The sequence below is a fragment of the Seriola dumerili genome, unplaced genomic scaffold, assembly GCF_002260705.1.
Source record: "Seriola dumerili isolate Sdu_G_001 unplaced genomic scaffold, Sdu_1.0 BDQW01000478.1, whole genome shotgun sequence".
NCBI lineage: Eukaryota > Metazoa > Chordata > Actinopteri > Carangiformes > Carangidae > Seriola > Seriola dumerili.
The window spans coordinates 1041063-1061122 of NW_019174733.1; the positions used below are offsets into that span (position 1 = coordinate 1041063).

General features: G+C 41.4%; 1 protein-coding gene across 2 annotated transcripts in view; it reads left to right on the plus strand.

Annotated features, from left to right (window-relative positions):
• mark1 (microtubule affinity regulating kinase 1) overlaps positions 1 to 20060 on the plus strand; it is a 28955-nt gene continuing 8895 nt past the window's right edge. For both annotated transcript variants that reach the window (XM_022763509.1, XM_022763511.1), the window contains exons 1-8: positions 1 to 266; positions 3046 to 3246; positions 9266 to 9319; positions 17415 to 17463; positions 17791 to 17856; positions 18249 to 18319; positions 19569 to 19625; positions 19778 to 20014. In XM_022763509.1, coding sequence (XP_022619230.1) covers positions 216 to 266; positions 3046 to 3246; positions 9266 to 9319; positions 17415 to 17463; positions 17791 to 17856; positions 18249 to 18319; positions 19569 to 19625; positions 19778 to 20014 — 786 coding nt within the window. In that variant the 5' untranslated portion in view covers positions 1 to 215. The remainder of the gene's footprint in view (positions 267 to 3045; positions 3247 to 9265; positions 9320 to 17414; positions 17464 to 17790; positions 17857 to 18248; positions 18320 to 19568; positions 19626 to 19777; positions 20015 to 20060) is intronic.

A 20060-nucleotide genomic window follows, 5' to 3' on the forward strand; every position in this document is an offset into this window, starting at 1 on the left:
CCTACCTGAAAGGAAGTGCACAAAGCTAATAAGAAAATCTGGCGTGTCTGCCGGGTCTTGCGAGCACTATGCTGCGGTAAAAGGCCGCCGTTTTGCGGTGTTTACAGGGGATGTTAGAGAGGGACAGAGGCACCGCTCTCCCCGACGGACCGCGCTGTGTCTGCTCTGCTCTGCCCAGCCCGCTGCATCGCTGAGCGGCCTGCGAAGCACACAAGATGTCGACCAGAACGCCATTGCCCACGGTGAACGAGCGTGACACTGAGAATGTAAGTGCTGTTATCGAGAGACACCGGTGTGTTACTGGACGTGGGAGCGGAATAATAATGACCGGGGATCTGGCTATATGGCGCACTGGTCGGTGCAGGTTTATGACAGCGCTTTTTGGGGGCTTCAGTGTTGCAGACAGACTCGACCAATGAGCAGTGTGGCTTTTTTCTCTTCTTTTTTCCCCTCTGACGGGAATAAAAGCATGGAGCCCAGAATAACCTAGGATAAAGGTGCAGTTTGGTCATGTCTGTCCCAGTTTCTGCCTACACAATAAGGCTAGCCATAACAACGCACTGCGTCAGTGTGCTGGCATTAATGGTAACACGCGAAGCTTGAATGTTAACGCTGTGAATAAAAACGTTGCCTGTGTGGCCTGTGAGAAAATGGTGTTGCTCCACTCCTACAACTGAGGGTATTTTCTAGTCCACAACGTCAATAATTAGGGAGGGTGGGGGAGGATGTTGCCCTACTTTTCAATGGCAACGCTTGGTAGCATCGCAATGTGACATCCATCACCTATTGGGCCCTCTTGTAACTGCACGCTTAGTGCTGAGGAGGAGGTGGAGGAGGGAGCGAGTTATTATTCACCATTCTGCTGCCACGACACTGATGAGCCAAAGCAGCACATAGATGTGTATTTATTTAAAACAAAAGAAGGCAGAGAGATGGCTTAAACCGTGGGAGATTTCTCATCCACTGTGTGAAGGAATGTTTATATTGACCACCCATCGCCCCACTCCTCTTGCGCATACATGCAGAGTACAGCACAGTAAAGAAAAATACCTCTTCTGAGATCAGTCCGAATGAGGACTGCTGTATGTATACTGACAGACTCTGACATATCTAGGTTCATCTGATTTTTTTTTCTGCAAACAAGACGAGACACAGACTTCGTCTAAAGCCTCCTTGTATTATATTGTGTTACAAGCACGAGCAGTGGAAAATAGCTGGAAGCAGTATTTTATCTCCAGATTTGAAAACAGTGCTTTTATTTTTGCCCTGCATTACAGAGTATATGAATCTGAATTGCACCTATTCAGGTGATAAAATCCTAATTAGTAAATGCATTTCTATTCTAGTAAAGTTATATAACTTAACAAACCTTAATGTTAAGTTTGCATGATGGTATCAGCTCTCTGATTGTTCTCTGTGTTCAGTAATGCATTAGCTTAGTAGACTGCTAATGTAAGTGTCTAACAGTCTAATGCTGCTTTAGGTCTCACAGACTTGGACATAGACTGCTAGGCGGCTATTAAATCACTGCCTCAGCAGGGCTGGCAGTAGCCAACCAGCCTAGCCTGCCTGTGTTTGACTCCAGCATGCAGCCCCAGGGCCCACTAGCAGCTGAACTGCATTGCATAACAGCTTATTACTCAGAGGGCAGAGTGGCTTTTAGTGCAGCAAAATAGAAGAAGCTCTTTCCTGCCTTTCTTATTTTTATGTGTGTGTCTTTGCACAGGTATTGTTTTTTTTTGTTTTTTTTTTTATGTCTGGCCTCCCTGAAGACACGACGTCAGTGCTTGGGAGTTAATGGCTGGGCAAGTGAAACAAACTTTTGTGTAATTAATCGAGCACTAGCGCTCTAAATCACCTACTTGTCCAGATGCTCCTCGGTTAATTTAGAGAATAAGGAGCCAGGCCAAATGTGTGTTTGTATGTGCATGCGTGGCTGAAGGATGAACTGGCCATATGACAAAGCTGATGTAAAGTTGATGGAAAGAACTAAAGTCACTTCAGTGTGGATATTTACCAGCTTACCAAGTGCAAGTTACACAGACTGCTCTATCATGGAGATCTAAAAGAGGAATTTGGTGCATTAGAAACAAGGATGCTGACTTAAATTGGCATCTAGTCAAGATTTTGCTTTGCCTACCTTTTTCTATCTCTTTCTCTCACACACACTGTGACACTGTGGAGTGTTTGAATCATGCTGTGTGGCTCTCCCTCTGTCATGATGTGGGCTAGCTGAGGTGATGTGCACCCTACAGGGTGTAGCGTTTCCCCGGTGAAACGGGAGCAGGGGAGCCTGGGTAATCAGACCAAGGCTTTATTCTCTGGCTGGGTGTGGTGCTCAGGAGCAGAGGATCATGGGATCTCTGACCTGGACTGACATCAGCAGCTGTTGTAGAGGAGACGAAACAGACAGCAGAGACTGTGCGTAGCCTGTGCCAGCGTTGTGCTTACGGCAAGCTGTTCCTAATTCACCTTCACATGCCATATTACAGGAACGCTTGTTGTTATCTGTGGAGACTCTAACATTGTTATAACTCTTGACTGCACACGCTGTAGGTATTCTCAAAGGCACAAAGTCAAATGGGTTCACTTTCTTTCTTCAAATCTTGTCTTGTGGCAGATAAAGTCTTTAGGTTAGGAGGTTAAGGTGTCACAAAGGGAGAGGAGGGAACCTGATTCTCTCCCACACAGTTTTTCAGTGGGCTTGCTTGCAGGGTACTTCTGTGTGTATGTGTATGTAAATGTAGTCATATATGCTCAGACACACATATACACATGCACATGTTGAACAGTGGTTCCCTCACTTGGATCTGAGACTGAGTTAATGGGTTCATCTCTGTTTGCACAGCCAATATCCCAGCTTTGGCACACACAATCCTCCACTGCAGCACTCTACTGCATTGTTTGTATGAGTGCAGCCAGTGTAGCAAGAGGAGGAGTCCTTGTGGAGGTTCAGGGACTTGTAGTTTTTGTGTGTATATAAATTAAAGTTCCAGTCAGGGAATGAGGATGTTGCTTATCTCCACTCGTTTGGCTTTCCTGCAGCACTCATCGGTGGACGGCTTTGTTGAGCCCCCAGTCCCCCCAACAAAGTCTGCGAGTCGTCACAGCCTGCCACGATGTCGCAACTCTTTCACCTCCACAGAGGAGCATCCCCATATTGGCAATTATCGCCTCCTCAAGACCATTGGGAAGGGAAATTTCGCCAAGGTGAAGCTGGCACGACATGTCCTGACTGGACGAGAGGTGAGACAAGTTTTTATTTACATTTTATAAATCACTGAGGTAATTCTCAGTTTGTCCTTATTTAATACTTAATCCCAAAGCCTATGTCAGCCTCGCTCTTTCATTGCTACATGTTAACAGTTCGGGCTGCAGCTTACTGTTGCTTTCATTATCAGTTAATATGCATATTATTTTCTTGATTCATTGCTTGATTGTTTGGTCTATAAAGTCTGAAAAGAGCAAAAAATGCTGATCACCTCCCAGAGCCCAAGTTGTTAATTACTTGTTTTAGTCTAAAACCCAAAGATATTGAACTTACCATCAATGAAGACTAAGAAAATCATCAATTGTTCACATTTGAGAAGCTGAAAGCGGTGAACTCCCTGCATTGTGCTGCACTTAAATATATTTGATTCCATCAACTGGCTAATTGAATAATAATTTCTGCTACAGTGACAATGGAAAAGAGCTCACTTGAAAGAAAAATAGTTCAGATTTTAAGTGTACCTAAGGTCATGTCTCATCTGCTCATCTCAACTCACATTTCTCATTCGTGTTCCAATTTTATACATCCACCAGAGAAACCAGGGTGTAGCAGAAGGATGTCACCATACAGTATTTATTTTCTTTAAAGAGAGCTATTAGTAAGTTTTGTTATTGGTACATAGCCACCGTTAGCATTAACAGCTGTACGTACCAGTCTAGAAAAAACTTCTTTCCTTTACTCGTTAAGAGTTCTCTCCAGAGGTAGAAAGCCGTCCTCTCATTTTGCTCGGTTTCTATCACTTTTTTTCTTCTACTGAAATTAGCCAGCTAATCAGCTAGCTCAGGCTCAGTCACTTTCTGGTACGAGTCACTGTAGTGTCCAGGCAGCCATGAAGAAGTAGCGCTGCTCTGAGGGCATATTATAACCTCTTGTCTTGTAAATGCAATGCTGAAGACTGATACGTGAAGAGCTGTTCATGCTAACGTTGATTATGTAGCAATAGCAAAATTTACAAATAGCTCCTGTAACTCTTTCACAGGAGAATTATGCTTGAACAGGTATTTTGCCCATGAGACACTGATTTGCTCCAAGTTAAACCTAGTTTTTTGACCTGTTCTTACTGTCAGGAGAATGAATGATCTCCTGTCATGACGATATTGTACTTGACTATGTTAGTTCTCCCAGTCAGGTCAGGTCAAGCTCTCTGTTTCTGTCTCTGTCACACACACACAGGCATACACTGCTGACCTGTCAGAGTGATAGACGTCCTGCTTTGGTGTGTCAGTAATTAAAGCTCCTGTCTCCCTAAGGAGAAAACAATGACCTGCGATATGTCCACTGTGTTTCACTCAGCAGGACCCATGGCATTCACTGACAGCCCTGATCCACCTCACCTGTCCTCTCATGTCTATGTCTTAGCCCCTTGCTTCCTTTAATCCTTGGAGTTACATTATCTACCTGCTCATGTCAGAGTATTTGTGGCATAAATATTCTCCCAGGTGAAACTGCTGACAGTTTGATCCATCCTGTGTCCCTTGATGCTAATATTAAACAGGAATTTTGGGTAATTTACTTTTAGTTTAGTTTAATTTATTTGACATGAACATAACAATATCATTAGAACTGCAACATACAATTATGTCAAAGCACCAGATGCATTGTATTTAGTGTTTGTAGTCCAATGCTAATTTACAACAAAACAAATACAACACGCATGGTACAGGTATAAAAATATACTGAGTTAGTGTGTTGCAATCTCAGCTCAGTGGGTAAACAGTTTCCAAAGTTCTGCTCCTTTAACACAGCATGCTGCCCACTGTTTTGCTGAGAAGGTCAGACACTGCTTTGTGTGCCTGAGTGCCTTTGCTGGCTCATCAGAATGCAAAGACATGGATCAGAGTGAGACAGAGAACAGGTGGAAAGAACACAACCCACTAAAACTGATGCTATCTTAGCTTGAACCTAGTAAGTCTCTAACCGGCAAAGATTTCACCCACACTTAAAACAAACAACAGTTATACTTTTTTTGCAAAACTGTAATTTGTTTTAATGTGAGAAAGCTTCTAGATGACAGAGTGTCCTCTATCTGCTAAAGAGGGTGACTCTGGGATGTGAACACACATCACACTCTCTCAGACACACACACATGCACACATGGTCAGCTGCACTGATGGAAACATTTGCCTCCACCATATGCCCTGATCTCCTACCCACTGAGGAGGGGCCATCACACAGTATTATTATTTATCAATTTAATATTTCAGTTTTCAGTGAAATCACATCATCACACATAAATCGACTAATTATTTCAGCTCTAACCTTAACATATAGAAGGTTTTTGAAACATGTACCGAAAGAACCAAATATAGACATGGAGACAAAGACAACAAAGCTAAAAAAAAAAAAAAAGGTGAAGCAAGCTTGAACATACAGCTGTTGTATGTGGCAACTGAAGTCTAGTCAATTTTATTTACCATATGTGACCAAAAATCACAAATTTGCCTCACAGCATTTTAAAATCTGAACAGCATATGACACTATCTATTATTAGACCATCAATCTGTATAAGGAAGAACCTCCACAAAAAACCTTTCTTCCATGACGGATAAACACACAACAGATGTGTATATTCAGAGTAGATGGAAATAAAAATAGTAAAATGGAGAAATAGAATGACACTATTAGGCAAATAAAGTGCAAATTAATACAAAGACTGTGGCTCAGAGAGTGACTGAGACGGATTAGAAAAACGGGTTAGAGCTGTATCTGTGTGCATCTGGTATATAGCAGGAATTAACTTTATATGTAGTATATAAATTCAGGTCAAATTGTTCCTGTGTACTGAATGTCCAGGGTTACATACTGTATAAACTGTAGTGTATAAGCGTAAAAGTGCATGGCAATGTATAGAACACTGGAATATAAAGTGTAATTAATGGGTAAATTAATGAATTACTCTGGATGCAGAGGCTCATGTGCATCAGTTGATCCATACAGTATAGTGTGGACAGTCGGCTTTGACATACATGTGACAGTAAAAGGATAATACTGTTGTACATTCTTGTACATTTTAAATATCTTCTTCTTATGATCTTATACTCTGCTAAAATAGTTCCCTTTTTGCGCAGACATCATGACCCTGTGGTTGTGAAAAAAAAAACAGTTCAGAGGGAAATAAAAGTGAAGAGGAACATGTCAAGCACTTCAGCACACAATTGATGCTATGACTAAGTTTCCCCTCCCTGTCCTCTGTCTGAATATTCACGTGTACATGTTTTATTCGCGCGCACGATCACAAGACCTACACACGGTGAGCAGCATATGGCCCGTGTGTTACGAATGCGCTGAATAATTAACAGTGATGCACGTTGCCCTTCTGTCATGGTGGGACTGAATTATTCACCCTCAAATCCATTAGAAAGAGAACACACACACACACACGCACATACACACACACACACATGCACACTAACACTGGCATATGATGTGATGCCATCCACGCATTCATCAAATCACTCAATCTGAGAACACAAAGGGAAATATTGGCACAGTGCTTCGTGGTAAATGTAATGAATATCTCTGACTCATTTAAAGGGAATAGTGGAAGTTGGAACAATGGAGTGACACATGAGGACAGCTCTAACACCTGCAGGCGTAGATCAACACACACACACACAGACACAGACACGCACACACATACATGCCTACACTTGAATTTTGTCCATGACAGGAGGAAGCGGAGAGGAAGGGACTGAGGTCTGTCTGTGTGCACCTGCCCACCTAAGACAGACTGCAAAAAGACTCCACCTGCGTACTGCGTGTGTCTACACACAGCGAGCCTCTGTGCGGTCTTTCACTGCGCTCTCTCGTCTCCCTGATACACTCTGTTCCTTTCACAGCCACTACATTGGTGTTATTATGGAGTTTAGCTTCCGGGTTTGGATGAAATTAAATGTCCCATCATCTTGTAGGTCTCAGGGAAACCCTGCTCAGGATGAATAACCTGCATTCTCTCCACCATGACTCAGCATTTGCTTTCTGGTTTTCCCCTTAACAGGCTGCTTGGGATTAGGGCCAGAGTCTGCATCCACTGAAGCATGCTTATTGAGCTCTTATAAGGCCAGAGTCACAGTAATGCTGTTATAATAAATTCTAATCAATTCTTTCATGATATCATGAATCTCCAACAGCAGTTTCTCCCCTTTCTACATTCTATAGAGAGGTTGGAGGTCAGGGTTGCGGTTTCTGTGTCAGAATTTTGTTGGACAGTTTAACATACGGGATGGCACAAAAGGAGCTTAACTTGCCTGAGTCTTGAGTGTGGTCTTGATAATTCAATGAGACAACACATGTTGGAAATAAAGGACCTGCTGACAATCGGAAAAATTGATCTCTGGCTCTGACATAGTCCAGAAAATAAAACAAATATGAAATTTGTTGTTATATTCCAAAAAAATATGAATGTATGAATTAGTTGACTATTAAGGTTAAACTTAGTAGTGTTGATACAAACTATTCATTTGTTTATTCCATAGTATAGACGTGAGAGGCTGATAGGGAATGTGGGGAAATAGAGGGGGACAACATAGAGCAAAGGTCCCCAGCCTGATTAGCAGGCATGTTGTGGTTAGAGGGTAACCACCATCCCAACTGGACTAACAGTGTGTCCCAATTTATATGATACACAATAAAAAATTTATGATGTTCTGATTTAGTATACTATATTTGTTTACAAGACATTAACAATCTATACTGGTTTGTGCAAACAGGGGAAAATAAAACATTACTTAAGCTACGAACAGTTAGATATTTTAAAAAATGCACAAATGATTTTGTCACCTCACCAGAGTAGTCACACCACCAGAGCCGCGAGTAGCTCCTCCTTTTCCATTGTGAATTATTTTATGGGACAATGGTATCCTGTCACATCAACACCACGCTCAAAAATCAAGAGATTTTAGTATGCATGCGGGTGTTTTTGAGTGTATGTCTCTTATTCTCTATGCACTTCAATAGTAGTAAGAATCAGTTCATTTCATTGGAGCTGCTTTGCCTAAAAACAGCTCCAATCTGAGCTTATTTCCTGGCAGCTAATGACAATAGCTAACAGTACAAAAGAGAATAAACAAAAACACGTTTGATATGTTTAATGTTTGGTTGAAGAGTCTAAATTCCTCTTGAGGCCCACAGAGACCATTAAATGGTGTGAACCAACCAGGAACCTACTACTACTGTCATCCTCAGAGACCTGTACTTTTTAGTGTGGCTAAAAAAGATTCTCTGGTCATCTGTCTTTTGTTCGACCTCAAACTCAGATTGTGCAATAAAAGTATATAATTATTGTTGAATCCTTTTGTGCAACAACAAAAGGCCATATTTATTATTTCACTGTGATTACATTATATTGTAAAACTGCTCGTCAATCACTTATCAGCATAATGAATGGGCTTACTGGTGAGTCTGCAGTATAGCTCATCTAGTGGCTTTGTGAAAGCTGCTGAGCTGTCAGAAAGTGAGGTGAGCAGGTCTGTTTCAGTGTGCACTTTGGGGTGATTATTGAGATGGATGGATCAGACTGCTGCCCAGCGAGATCTGCAGAGCCAACAGTAGATCAACCTGTACAGTTATATACACCAACACATGGACTGTTTACTTCAGCCACTCTCTGTCCATCTGTCTCTAGATCGTCTGTGGATGCATTTGCATATACCTACTATATATTCACCATCATGAACAAATACATATTTATCGGTCTGTTTTTTTTTTCCGTATCTGTTTTTTATACCTGCGATTCAAAGCTTCTCCTCTTCAGAAATCACTGAATAGATGAGCTTTAAGGTGTGTTCAGACTGAATAGCACCAATTCAGCTGTGACATGTTTTGACAAAACCTCTTCACAGTGTAGTAGTGAAATAATGAGGATAGTTCATTTGGCTGTACAAACAAAACACGAATACAAAACCAGAATTAGTTCTGACATCTTGATTTTCTTTCACCACCCCCCACCCCCCCATCCCTCTCTTTCTCTGTCTTTGTCGTCTTTCCTCTCTTTAGGTGGCGGTGAAGATTATAGACAAAACCCAGCTGAATCCCACCAGTCTACAGAAGGTGAGTCTGTGTTTTATGGCCACATGGTAACATTAATGTCTTGGTTACAGTGCTCATGGCTTTTCCATTACTCATTCCTGAGTTCTTGCCGCTCTGTTTCTTTGCTCTTTGAACTCAGGATGTGCTGTTTTACATAATGTAATCAGAAGTAGTCAGGAGAGACCACAAGGCATGTTTAATCTCCACTTCCACCCCCCCTTCACTCTTGACTCTATGTTGGTTTGTGGTTAGGAGCAGCTAAAAATACCCCTGCCTGCATGTTTGTCACTTACCCTTGTCTAGCAGTCATAACCAATTACAACAAAGGGTTTGGGACTGTTTCCTGATTACTGAGTCCAAATCCAGCTCTTTCTGCTGATTAAATGCACACGCACACACACACAACCTTTTTTTTTTTTAACTATATTTATGGGGACCCATCATTGACATAATGCATTTCCTAGCCCCTTACCCTAACCTTAACAATCACAACTGAATGCCTAACTCTAACCCTAATCTGAATCTGATTCTAACTTGAACCACAAGACCACAAGTCTTAACCCCCAAACAGCCATTTAAACTTCCAGCATTTTAGTCCCCATAAAGCTGTTGGACCCCACAAGTGGGCTCCTGGTTTTTGGACCCTACGAATACAGTAAAACAACCCCCCAACACACACAGAAATGCACACACACTCTCACATATTCATACACATCATTCCTCATGGTAGAGTAGACCATGTGGAAGGACAGCAGTCAGAGCTACAGTATGAGCCAGCATCACCTACTGTGACTCTAAAAATAATGCAGGTGTGCAGCTGACTGACAGGAATTCTGTTCATGGTCATGACATTATCGTGGCGCGGCGCACCACTTCTGCTCTTTTAATCTTACGCTCACTGTTTTACTGTAAAGGAAGAACAAAATCATGAAACAGCTGCCGTGGTGACTCGTTTTAATCACCACACCTACGTAAACGGCAGCTGATGTCTTGATGGATCTCCTGGCCTCTGTAAGCCAACAAAGCGTCTTAATGACCAAATAATGACAACAATTAGCTTCCCTAAATGTCTGCCATCCAATATTGGTCTGAATGGCGATGAAGGGAGTGAACTCACAGTGTGTTACTGGAAGAAATTAATGCTGGGCTAATCAAACATGAGTATTATTATGAAGGGCTTAATGGGAGACAAAATGTAGTTCTTTTTGAAATTCTACTTGTAGATCTGTAAAACAAAACAATTTGTAGCCTATCAAGGCATTTTTAGCATGACTTTGTTCCTGACATTGTTCTCCACGAGCAAAGCTCATCTGTAATTGTCTTGGATCTTAATGGGATCCGACTGCAATTCCTCAGCCAATCAGTGCGAGGATGCTGTGAGAATTTCAAGCTCTCAGTTCCATACTCATCTAATCTGACTGAGATAAATTTCATTGTGTGAGCTCTTTTGTTAAACAGCCTATTGTGTAGTTTCACACAGTGGCGTAATGAACATTTAGAAGCGGTGTGTGTGTGTGTGTGTGTGTGTGTGTGTGTGTGTGTGTGTCTGTGTGTGTGTCTGTGTGTGTGTGTGTGTGTGTGTGTGTGTGTGCGGCATTAAGATTCTGAATATAAACTGACTCTGACTTTACAGATTTGGGTCTTGTCTAGGTCATGATGAGTGGTTACATACCCGATGGGTCGGGTTGTCCGCTGCCTGGTGATGAACGTAGCAGGGCAGACGTATCATGTGAGACTGCAGACCAATCAGGATCGCTCTGATCAATTATTCAGTGGGCCTGTCAGATGTCAGCTGCAGTAGACCTGAGAGGGTCAATATGTAGAAGTCTTACAGCTTTTTATGGGGAAAGAGCTGTTATTGGTGTGACAGCATGTATGTACGTTGATGTTGTTGTTTGCGGATACATGTAAATTCATGTGTTAAATCTGGTGTGTGTTTGTGTATCTGTATTCAAGTGTAGAGATGCTTATATGTCTGTATGGAGCTTATACTGTATGTTGTTGTATATTTGAATTGTCCTCTGCTCGGTATTATAGATTGCTGTAATGGTATACACCAGTGCCATCTGCAATGCAGAAGCTTGTCTTATAATGCAGCAGTTGTCTCCTGGATTGAATCGATTATCTCATTGACTGTGAGTGCCCTATACGATCCTTGTGTAAGCTCAACTATGGATGCATTAAAAGGAGCATCCACTTTTAGACAGTTTTTGCTTGGCTACTCCTGTGATTTTGGATTTGACAGAATAATATCTGGCAAAAATGAAGACCAAGAAAAGAAAAACATTGTCAATCACTGGTTTTTATTCCTGTTATTTGAGATGGTTAACAAGTTGCGGTTCCAGAAAACAAGAATCAAATCTACAGGAGCACTCTGCATCATTTTACCCTCCAACTATGTTCATTCAGTGGAATCTTCCCTTTTAATTGGAAAATACTGCTCGGTGCTGTCTACAGCTTAAGTCTTCAGTGATGGAAATGTCTCTCGCTGACATCAGTCATTTCAGTATTTTTGCTTTGGCTGCTTGTTTTGTTGGAGGCAAGTTGAGACTGAATTTCACTGCGTTCCCCAAGGTTGTCTGGGCTGCTCCTCTTGCTCTTTTCCCATCATGACCCTCACCCTGGGAGCAAGAAAATTTAACAGAGAATGGACGTAAAATTTAAGAAGCCATACACAGTTTTAGTTTTTTCCCCTCTATCCATGACAAAGTGGTCATAGTAGTTGTGCAAAGTAGCTTCTAGGGCAATAAATTAATCAGCACAGTGTACAGTTTCATGGTTAAAAATGTCATTCTGTATAGCTGAGCAGGCTATTTCTAGAGGCGGATATAAACAACAGACGGGCGTGATTATTGATTCAGTGACTCAGGCTTTTTACATGCATGAAGACCAGCGGTTGAAGGTTTCTCTGATGCATCTGAAGACTGAATGTTGTCTCCTTGTCTTGCTCTGCTTCAGAATTCATAAAACATTTTGCACTGAGGATAATTTTTTGATTTATTTTTTTTTTTGTGATCCTGTTTGTTGGTCAGAGTGTGTGTGTGACTGAGGTTTGAGAGGTCGGATCTGGCCACATCCCTCATCAACTCACAGTTAACAGTGGCTCTTTCATGTTACCCCGTCAAAATGCCACTGATCTCTCTTTTTATGGTTTCAGAGGAGTCAGGCTGTGGGCACACCATCTGGCACTGTAGGCACAGCCAGCACTGATCCATACAGCCACATGCACACACACACACACACACACACACACACGCGCCTACATGACACATACAGACACACACAGGAGATCCTTTGGTTTATGTTGGCAGAATCTAAGTTTTTTTAGTGTTTCAGTCATAGTATTGGCAACATTTCACATGCATGCATTCATTCCTGCAGCTGTGTAGCCAAGCCATTAATTCACTTATACACACAGGCATCCTCTCATTTATCTCAGGATTTAAAGTCGTGTTAACAACGCAGATCTTAAAATCAATGTTTTTATCACTTATTTTCCTGAGCTTATCCTTGTCAGTGTGGTGTTTCCGTTGGATTATTTGGTTTTTAAAAAGAGGTAAGCAGAAGCCAGAATGAGTCATGAGGTTAGAATGAAGCTCTGATCTGTTCCTTTATGGCCCATTGGCGCTCTCTGCCCTGGTGTGACTTTGTGGTGGTTTCAGTGTAACAGGAAATGAGGTCAGCTGAGCTTCCAAAGCACCTCCTTAGATCCGCCACAGGAAATGCATCACAAGTCATCTGTGGTCTGGGATGTTGACGTTGTCATGGTTTTTAGGCATTTTAGCTCTAAAATAGGCCTCTCCGTTAATCCCCTCTTTCACTGAGCAAACACTGCTCTCATCCCACCCTCCCATCGCTCTCTGTCTAATCTGTAAATAAGAGTTGTTTCTTTTCATTGCTTCAACAAAGACAGCATCAGCAAAATGTTAAAGGTTATATGATCAACTAGTCAGACGTGCAGACAGAATCAAAGCTTGCGCTATTAAAATGCAAGACACATTCACATTTGGAAAACGTTGCAATCTGTTTGACTTGTGACGCAAAACAGGCTGCAGAGAGTGAGGAGAGTAAATGACACTGACAGCTTCTCCAAACACTAAAATCTAAAAGCCAAACTAAACTAAAACAACAGTGCCAACCCTCTCCCTATCTTATATCTGAATGCGATTGAATGATGTTTTCTGATTTTTAAGGCAGTGAGAAAGCCGTCAGAACAACATGTGTATTTTGTGACAGTTGTAAAACGGTCACCATTGGGTCAAGCTCTCTTAATGGCTGTTGTTTATGTTTGTCTTGTGCCTGCCACTCTGCATTAGCCTGCATGAAATGCTGTCGAGCCCATGGGCTAGTGGAGCTTTGGTGTTGTTCAGATGAGTGGAATGTGACTAGACAGACAGCACTATTATAGCACACAGCACTGTAATAGCTCAATACACTTCAGCCCAAATATCGTGATATATTATTATGTTGCAGTTATAAGAGATACTGCCACCAAACAGCAGTTCAAAGTTTAATTTGTCACATGCCAAGATACAATGCACAGTGAGCAGTGAAATGAGGGTTGAACTCATCAGCCTGTGCAAAACTGCAAAACTGCAAAAAAAAACGCATATGGAAGGAATATTACAATATTCAGTATTATTGAATATCGGCTCAAGCCTACTGTTGTCCGAGGTTACTCATGATACAAACCAAATGTGGAGGCTGCTGGGATAGATGGCAAAAGTGAAGTCTGCTGAGTTGGCTCTTGGTGTTATAGATCATGAAAAACACATCTAGAGAGATACAGACGGAGAGAGATGTGCCTTTTCTTGTAGGGGGTTTATTTTCAGCACCTCAGGAGTAGAGGACAAGACAGGACAGGACACTGAATGTCAGTGACACTTCAGATCCCTCTGCCCGCCTGTTTGTCTCTCACTTTCTTTCTCTGACAGACAGCAAGCAGTGGTTATTTACTGATACATGGTTTTGAGCTACAATTTGTGCACATGAAAACATGCACACAGTCATTAAAGGGATGAAGTCTTCCAGGCTACTCATCCTATCAATAATCTTCATGTTGAATGAGCAGCTGTGCTGCTGTGACTGAAATAGTCCAGCCAGTTCCTGTAAGTGCTCCCAGACTGATATCTGCTGTTCTGCTCCTTCTGCATGGGGACTCTGCTGTAATTAAGGCTAGTTTGGGAGTCTGGGCGCCCCTGGGCGACTGGAAGTAGGTCACTGGCACAGACTCCTGAGATTCAGGCCCATTGGAAACGGCGTGCTTTCATGTGTGTGATCTGCATTTTGTTTTTTGTAGCTTGTAATCATTTTTGTCAATCACTGTCTCACCTGCCTCACCTGATGGACCATTTTAATTAATTTTAGTTGGAAAGTAAATTTTGCCTCGAAGGAAGTTCAGCCCAAATATTAACTACTTGTCCTGTAGTGAATACCTGTCTCACCTTGTCCAGAACCACCTCAAAAACTGCTTTATGCCATGCTGTGACTCCCCTTTGTGCCTGTAGATATTATTGATATTTAAACTAGACTGGATCAAAGCCTCCAAACTCATTATCTCCTTTCATTCGCCATGGTATCTACATCTCTATTGAGCTTGTATTGACAGCCACTGTGTTTGTTGTTGTCGTGTTCCACCGCCCTTCTCAGATTTGTTCTAATTTTTGTTTCCAAGTGGCTGCACGCGTGCTTCCCATGTGAAGGGCTTTAGGGCAATGACGCAAACAACAGAGAGCGATACAGAGGGACAGAGAAAGAGGAAGAGATAAGAGATTGAGATAAAACACTGACTCCTTAGTCCATCACTCATTCAGGATAATAAAGGAGAACTTCTGTCTTGAAGGATGTGGGGATGGATGCATATTTGAGACTGTCACTTATATGTATATCCTTGTGTACTGCAGGACATTTTCTGGTTATTGTGTCAGTATATTTCCACTCTAATTGACTTTGTTACCATGGGGGAATCTCTCAGGCCAACATAACAGCTGATGAATATGGAGCTAGGCTCTCCACACTGGAGAAGCTCACTATTCTGAGCTGCTCAGGAACTGAATGATTTGGGGACAAGAAACACAGCCAATAACAAATTAAACTTTAAATAAAATCTGCATGCACACACATTACTTTAAAATGTCTGATTTAAAATGTACAAATAGATTGCTTTAATGATTCCAAATGGAAATTGCAGTGTTACACAAGTCAAATCACACATAACATTCACAAACAAGGAAACTGCACCATAGGATAAATATAAATATAGATATTTATAAAATGGTGGTACCACCTGTTAATATGCTGTATATGGTTGGCACATGACAACATATTACATATGCAGTTACCATTAAACAATTAAAATTAAAATCATTTAACTTTAAAGTCTTAGTGAACAGAGTTAGCAGTTGTGAACAACTGATCTCTGTTTCTGTGACATATCAGGCCTATTTCACACATTCTTTAACTATGACATTATTCTGTTTGTCCACAGAATATTTTACCCTTGAACCTGTTTACACGTCAGATTATATGTATTTATAATGCACTCTCATAATCTTTTTCTATATTCTAAATAAGACCTAAAACAGTTAAACATTAACTGGAGTAAATAGTACATGTTTTAGGAACTGCGGATTAATGCACATTCGATGTCCTAGTGAGTATTTCAGCAGCAGGATGGTGTATGTGGGAACTACGTGCCCATGTTCATTCAAAATGTCACCCAGTACTGCAGTATGGCTCGTTAATGCGTTTAAAAAATTTTTTGGACAACAGTGGAGTTCTATGGTACAGAGGAATAATCTATAACAGGCCTTGGCTGCACAGACAATACTTGTTAACAAGAAGAAAATCTTTGTTGGTTTTCTTACTCTTTTTTATGGGATTCTTTAACAGTAAGGAAAAAAAAGACAATAAGCAATATTCTTGAATCCCTCTGCAGTAGCTCTCTGTACACTGTGTGCAGGGTCTAATGAGATGAGAAGTGTCAAAAAGAAAGAAAAAAGAGGCAGACAAGCAAGTACAGACAGAGAACAGAAGAAGGACTTAGAGAGAGAGAGAGTACCTGCATGTTGTTGAACCAGACTGTAGCTGAGAGGTCCCACAGAGTCGGGCCTGCTCACACTGGTATAATGGCTGCGTTTGATGACCTAGAAACATAGACTATCCCGGCACTTATGTAAGACTTAAAAGGACCATTAGAAAAGTTGCATGCACACACTGGTATACACACGCGCATAGAGACCACTACAGTGTCCATTCTCATTTTTTTTATTTGACATGTTCAATAATGACATGTTGGGTAATTGTCAATTTTCTCAGTTTAAAATAGGCTGGGGATGAAAGCATCACTCATGGCCTTTTTGCTCAATCAAAGCGTTCTGCAAATGGGCAAAATCTGTGTTCTGTCTCCGGTAGCAGTAGATGCTAAATCCCAGTTGAGTGAGTGTTGAAATTTAACACTCAAACACACCCTCAGCAGAGCACGACTGGGAGTCAGCAGAATGTAAATGATTCAACAGCACCTCTAAGTGGCTGAAGGAGCTCATCTGACATAAACAGTCACACGAAGACTGTGGAGACACGGTTTTAAATGATTATAACTCTGAATGCTCTCCTCTCTGACTCTGCACTGATACTGTACATGGTGCTCTTGGAAAACTCGTATATATATAGGACTAAGGCGTCAATATGATGTGAAGATGCTTATATTAGGCAGCAAATACCTAACTGACACGCTGTACTCTGCTGGTGCTGGCTGTGCTGTTTGAATGGGCGGCTGGCTGGACTGCAGCGTGTCAGTGGAGTCGTAATTCTGCTCCTTATCTGTATAGGGCAGGGTTTAGTGCGACTTTGTCACTGCATCAGTCATATTGCTTTACACAGTAATGTAGTCCCATGATCCTCGGGTCCTTTCATGTTCCTGCAGAGTGTAATTCAGTTTCAAATGTATACACAGTTTAGTATTTATTGTGGCTCAGTTCCCTTCGTTTAGCTCACCAATCGGTGCTTAATAACATTTCCCCACAGTGCTTTCACAGAGCTGACGTGCAGGTTCACTGGTTGTAATGTCATTCAGCATATTTTTGGATGCATTAAATGTCCTTCTGTGTCTCAACAGCTTTTCAGGGAAGTCCGAATAATGAAGATACTGAATCACCCAAATATAGGTAAGTTCAAACTGGAGCCTGCATCATGACGACAGCAGAGCAGTAACACCCAGTACCAAGCTAAACCAGTATAACTTGCTGTCGGATCAGTGAAAGAAACATTTTTTGTGTTTGTGAGATCCTCTGATTTCCTGTTGTCTTTTTTTTATTTTCAGAATTCATTCATACTCAGATACCAGTTTTAATTCAATGAGGGTACTGGTCTAACCAGAGCAGTAAACCCAGCTAAACAATGTAGAACCTAAAAACAATCTGCCCTACTGCAAATAGCCCATTTATTTTATCCCTGCCTTCTTCTCTTTCCCTTTCTCCAAACTCTCCCTGCAGTGAAATTGTTTGAGGTGATTGAGACAGAGAAGACGCTTTATTTGGTGATGGAGTATGCCAGTGGTGGTGAGTGAAGCATTAATGCATGTCCACTAAATGTGTGCTATTGGTTGATCTTGTGAGCGTATTTATTTCCACATTTATCAGTTCTAGAGCAATTTGATAAGCATACACACAAGACAAAAAAACAATGTCAGTACTGTATACCAGTAGGTCATGTAAGTTCAAGCTGCCTCTAATGTAATATTCTTCCCAGAACATCCTGGTCCTTACAAATCTCTGACTGCTAACTATTCATCATCTCAAATGCTTAGATGTAGAACGTGCCATTTGGTAGATGCTTACCTCACAGTGAGCATGAATACATTATTATGTGAACCCTAGTTGTGATGAAGACAACATAAACTGATGACAATAAACTGATTGATATATATGTACATTTCTTCGGTCTATTCCAGGAGAGGTATTTGATTATCTAGTGGCTCATGGCAGAATGAAGGAGAAGGAGGCCAGGGCCAAGTTCAGACAGGTGAGTCATCAGTATTGCAGCGCTCGCACCTCTCTGTCGTCATTCCATTACTGTTTTCATTGGGAAGACTGCATGCACCAAGATCAAGCTTCGTCACCAACTGCAGAGGAAAGATGGAGCGCAGATAGCTCTGGTCTGAGAGAACGGGGGTTGAGAACAACTTCCTTATAGATGCTGCTCTGACACCTAGTGGTGCTACAAGAGCAGTAAGGCATCTACACCAGTGTATGTATTTAATAGTCTCTGTCATGCTTACTTATGGCCTATAATGAACAGAATTAGAGCATCTATCTCTTTCTCTTAGTTTTCCTTTTACTCAATGAAGCATAAGGAGGATCTTGATAAATGAGTTCTTTCACATCTTTTGGGTTCGTAATTAAAATCCCTCTCATTTAATGGCTTTAGATGATTCAGAGGAGCTGCGTGTGACACAGTGTGAGCAGTTTGTGTGTGTCTGTGTGTGACACATTTAAAAAGGTAGTAGTTCATGTGTGCGCCTGAGTGCGGGCAGGTGGGTGGCACCTGTCAAAGAACAGTGTGTTTGTATGATTGATACTGTAGCTATTCTGGCATATGTTAGTGAAGTGTCCCTGTCAGCTGCCATATAGCAACTGTTGAGTGTTGACTTGCATGAGAAATGCAGTTTGTAAACCTCAGAGAAAGATAACAATAGCCCTGTGATGCTCAAACATTTTTCTGTCAAGCCCCCTGTCCCACTGAACAAAGTTTTATCAACTGCTATATCAATACTGAGGATGTTAGCAAAAATTAGCTTAATTTAATTGTATTTCCATTGGCATATGGTGCAGAATAAACTTTAGCTGCCAGAGTTTTTGGACATAAAGGACATAATCAAAACTTTCCTGTGACATTTGCAATGAATTTGGAAAAAAGAAAAGAAAAATGTCCATAATTTACATTTTAATTTGGTAGCAGTCTTGCTAACGTAAAGCTAACATGAAACCTTGCTAGCATGAAAGAACTCTTGTTTGTTTGAGATAAACCATGGTTGGGTTGTAACCTTGCATAACAATGCAAATTTTTTTCGTGTTTAGTGTTGTGTGGTATTAGCTTCTTAGATGACGTGTTTTTGCTGCTTTTCTTTGTTTTTGATGGTCAGTTTTATAGATATATACATTTGTCCATCAGTCTTCTAACTACTATTTTTGAAATGTGATATAAATTGTTTTCTTTCTTAATCTTTAATATAACTGTAGTGTCTTATGATGTGTGTGTTTTTGTGTTTCAGATCGTGTCTGCGGTGCAGTATTGTCACCAGAGGAGGATAGTACACAGGGATCTAAAAGTGAGGATCTAAACTAGTACTCTATCTGAGACTCTGACATCTGATTTCTCCACATAGCATCCATATCTGGGCGTTGTATCGTGAGAAAAACATATATAAATTAATGTTTTGTCTGTCTTTTTGCTTGTCTGCCCGGTCTTTCCTCACCTCAGGCAGAGAACCTGTTGTTAGACGCTGACATGAACATCAAGATAGCTGACTTTGGCTTCAGCAACGAGTTCACTGTGGGCAGTAAGCTGGACACGTTCTGTGGCTCTCCACCATATGCTGCTCCAGAACTCTTCCAGGGAAAGAAGTACGATGGACCAGAAGTGGATGTCTGGAGCCTCGGGGTCATCCTCTACACACTGGTCAGCGGATCACTGCCCTTCGACGGACAGAACCTAAAGGTGTGGGATGTATCACAGGCTATGAACAGAAGCCTTTCTTACTCAA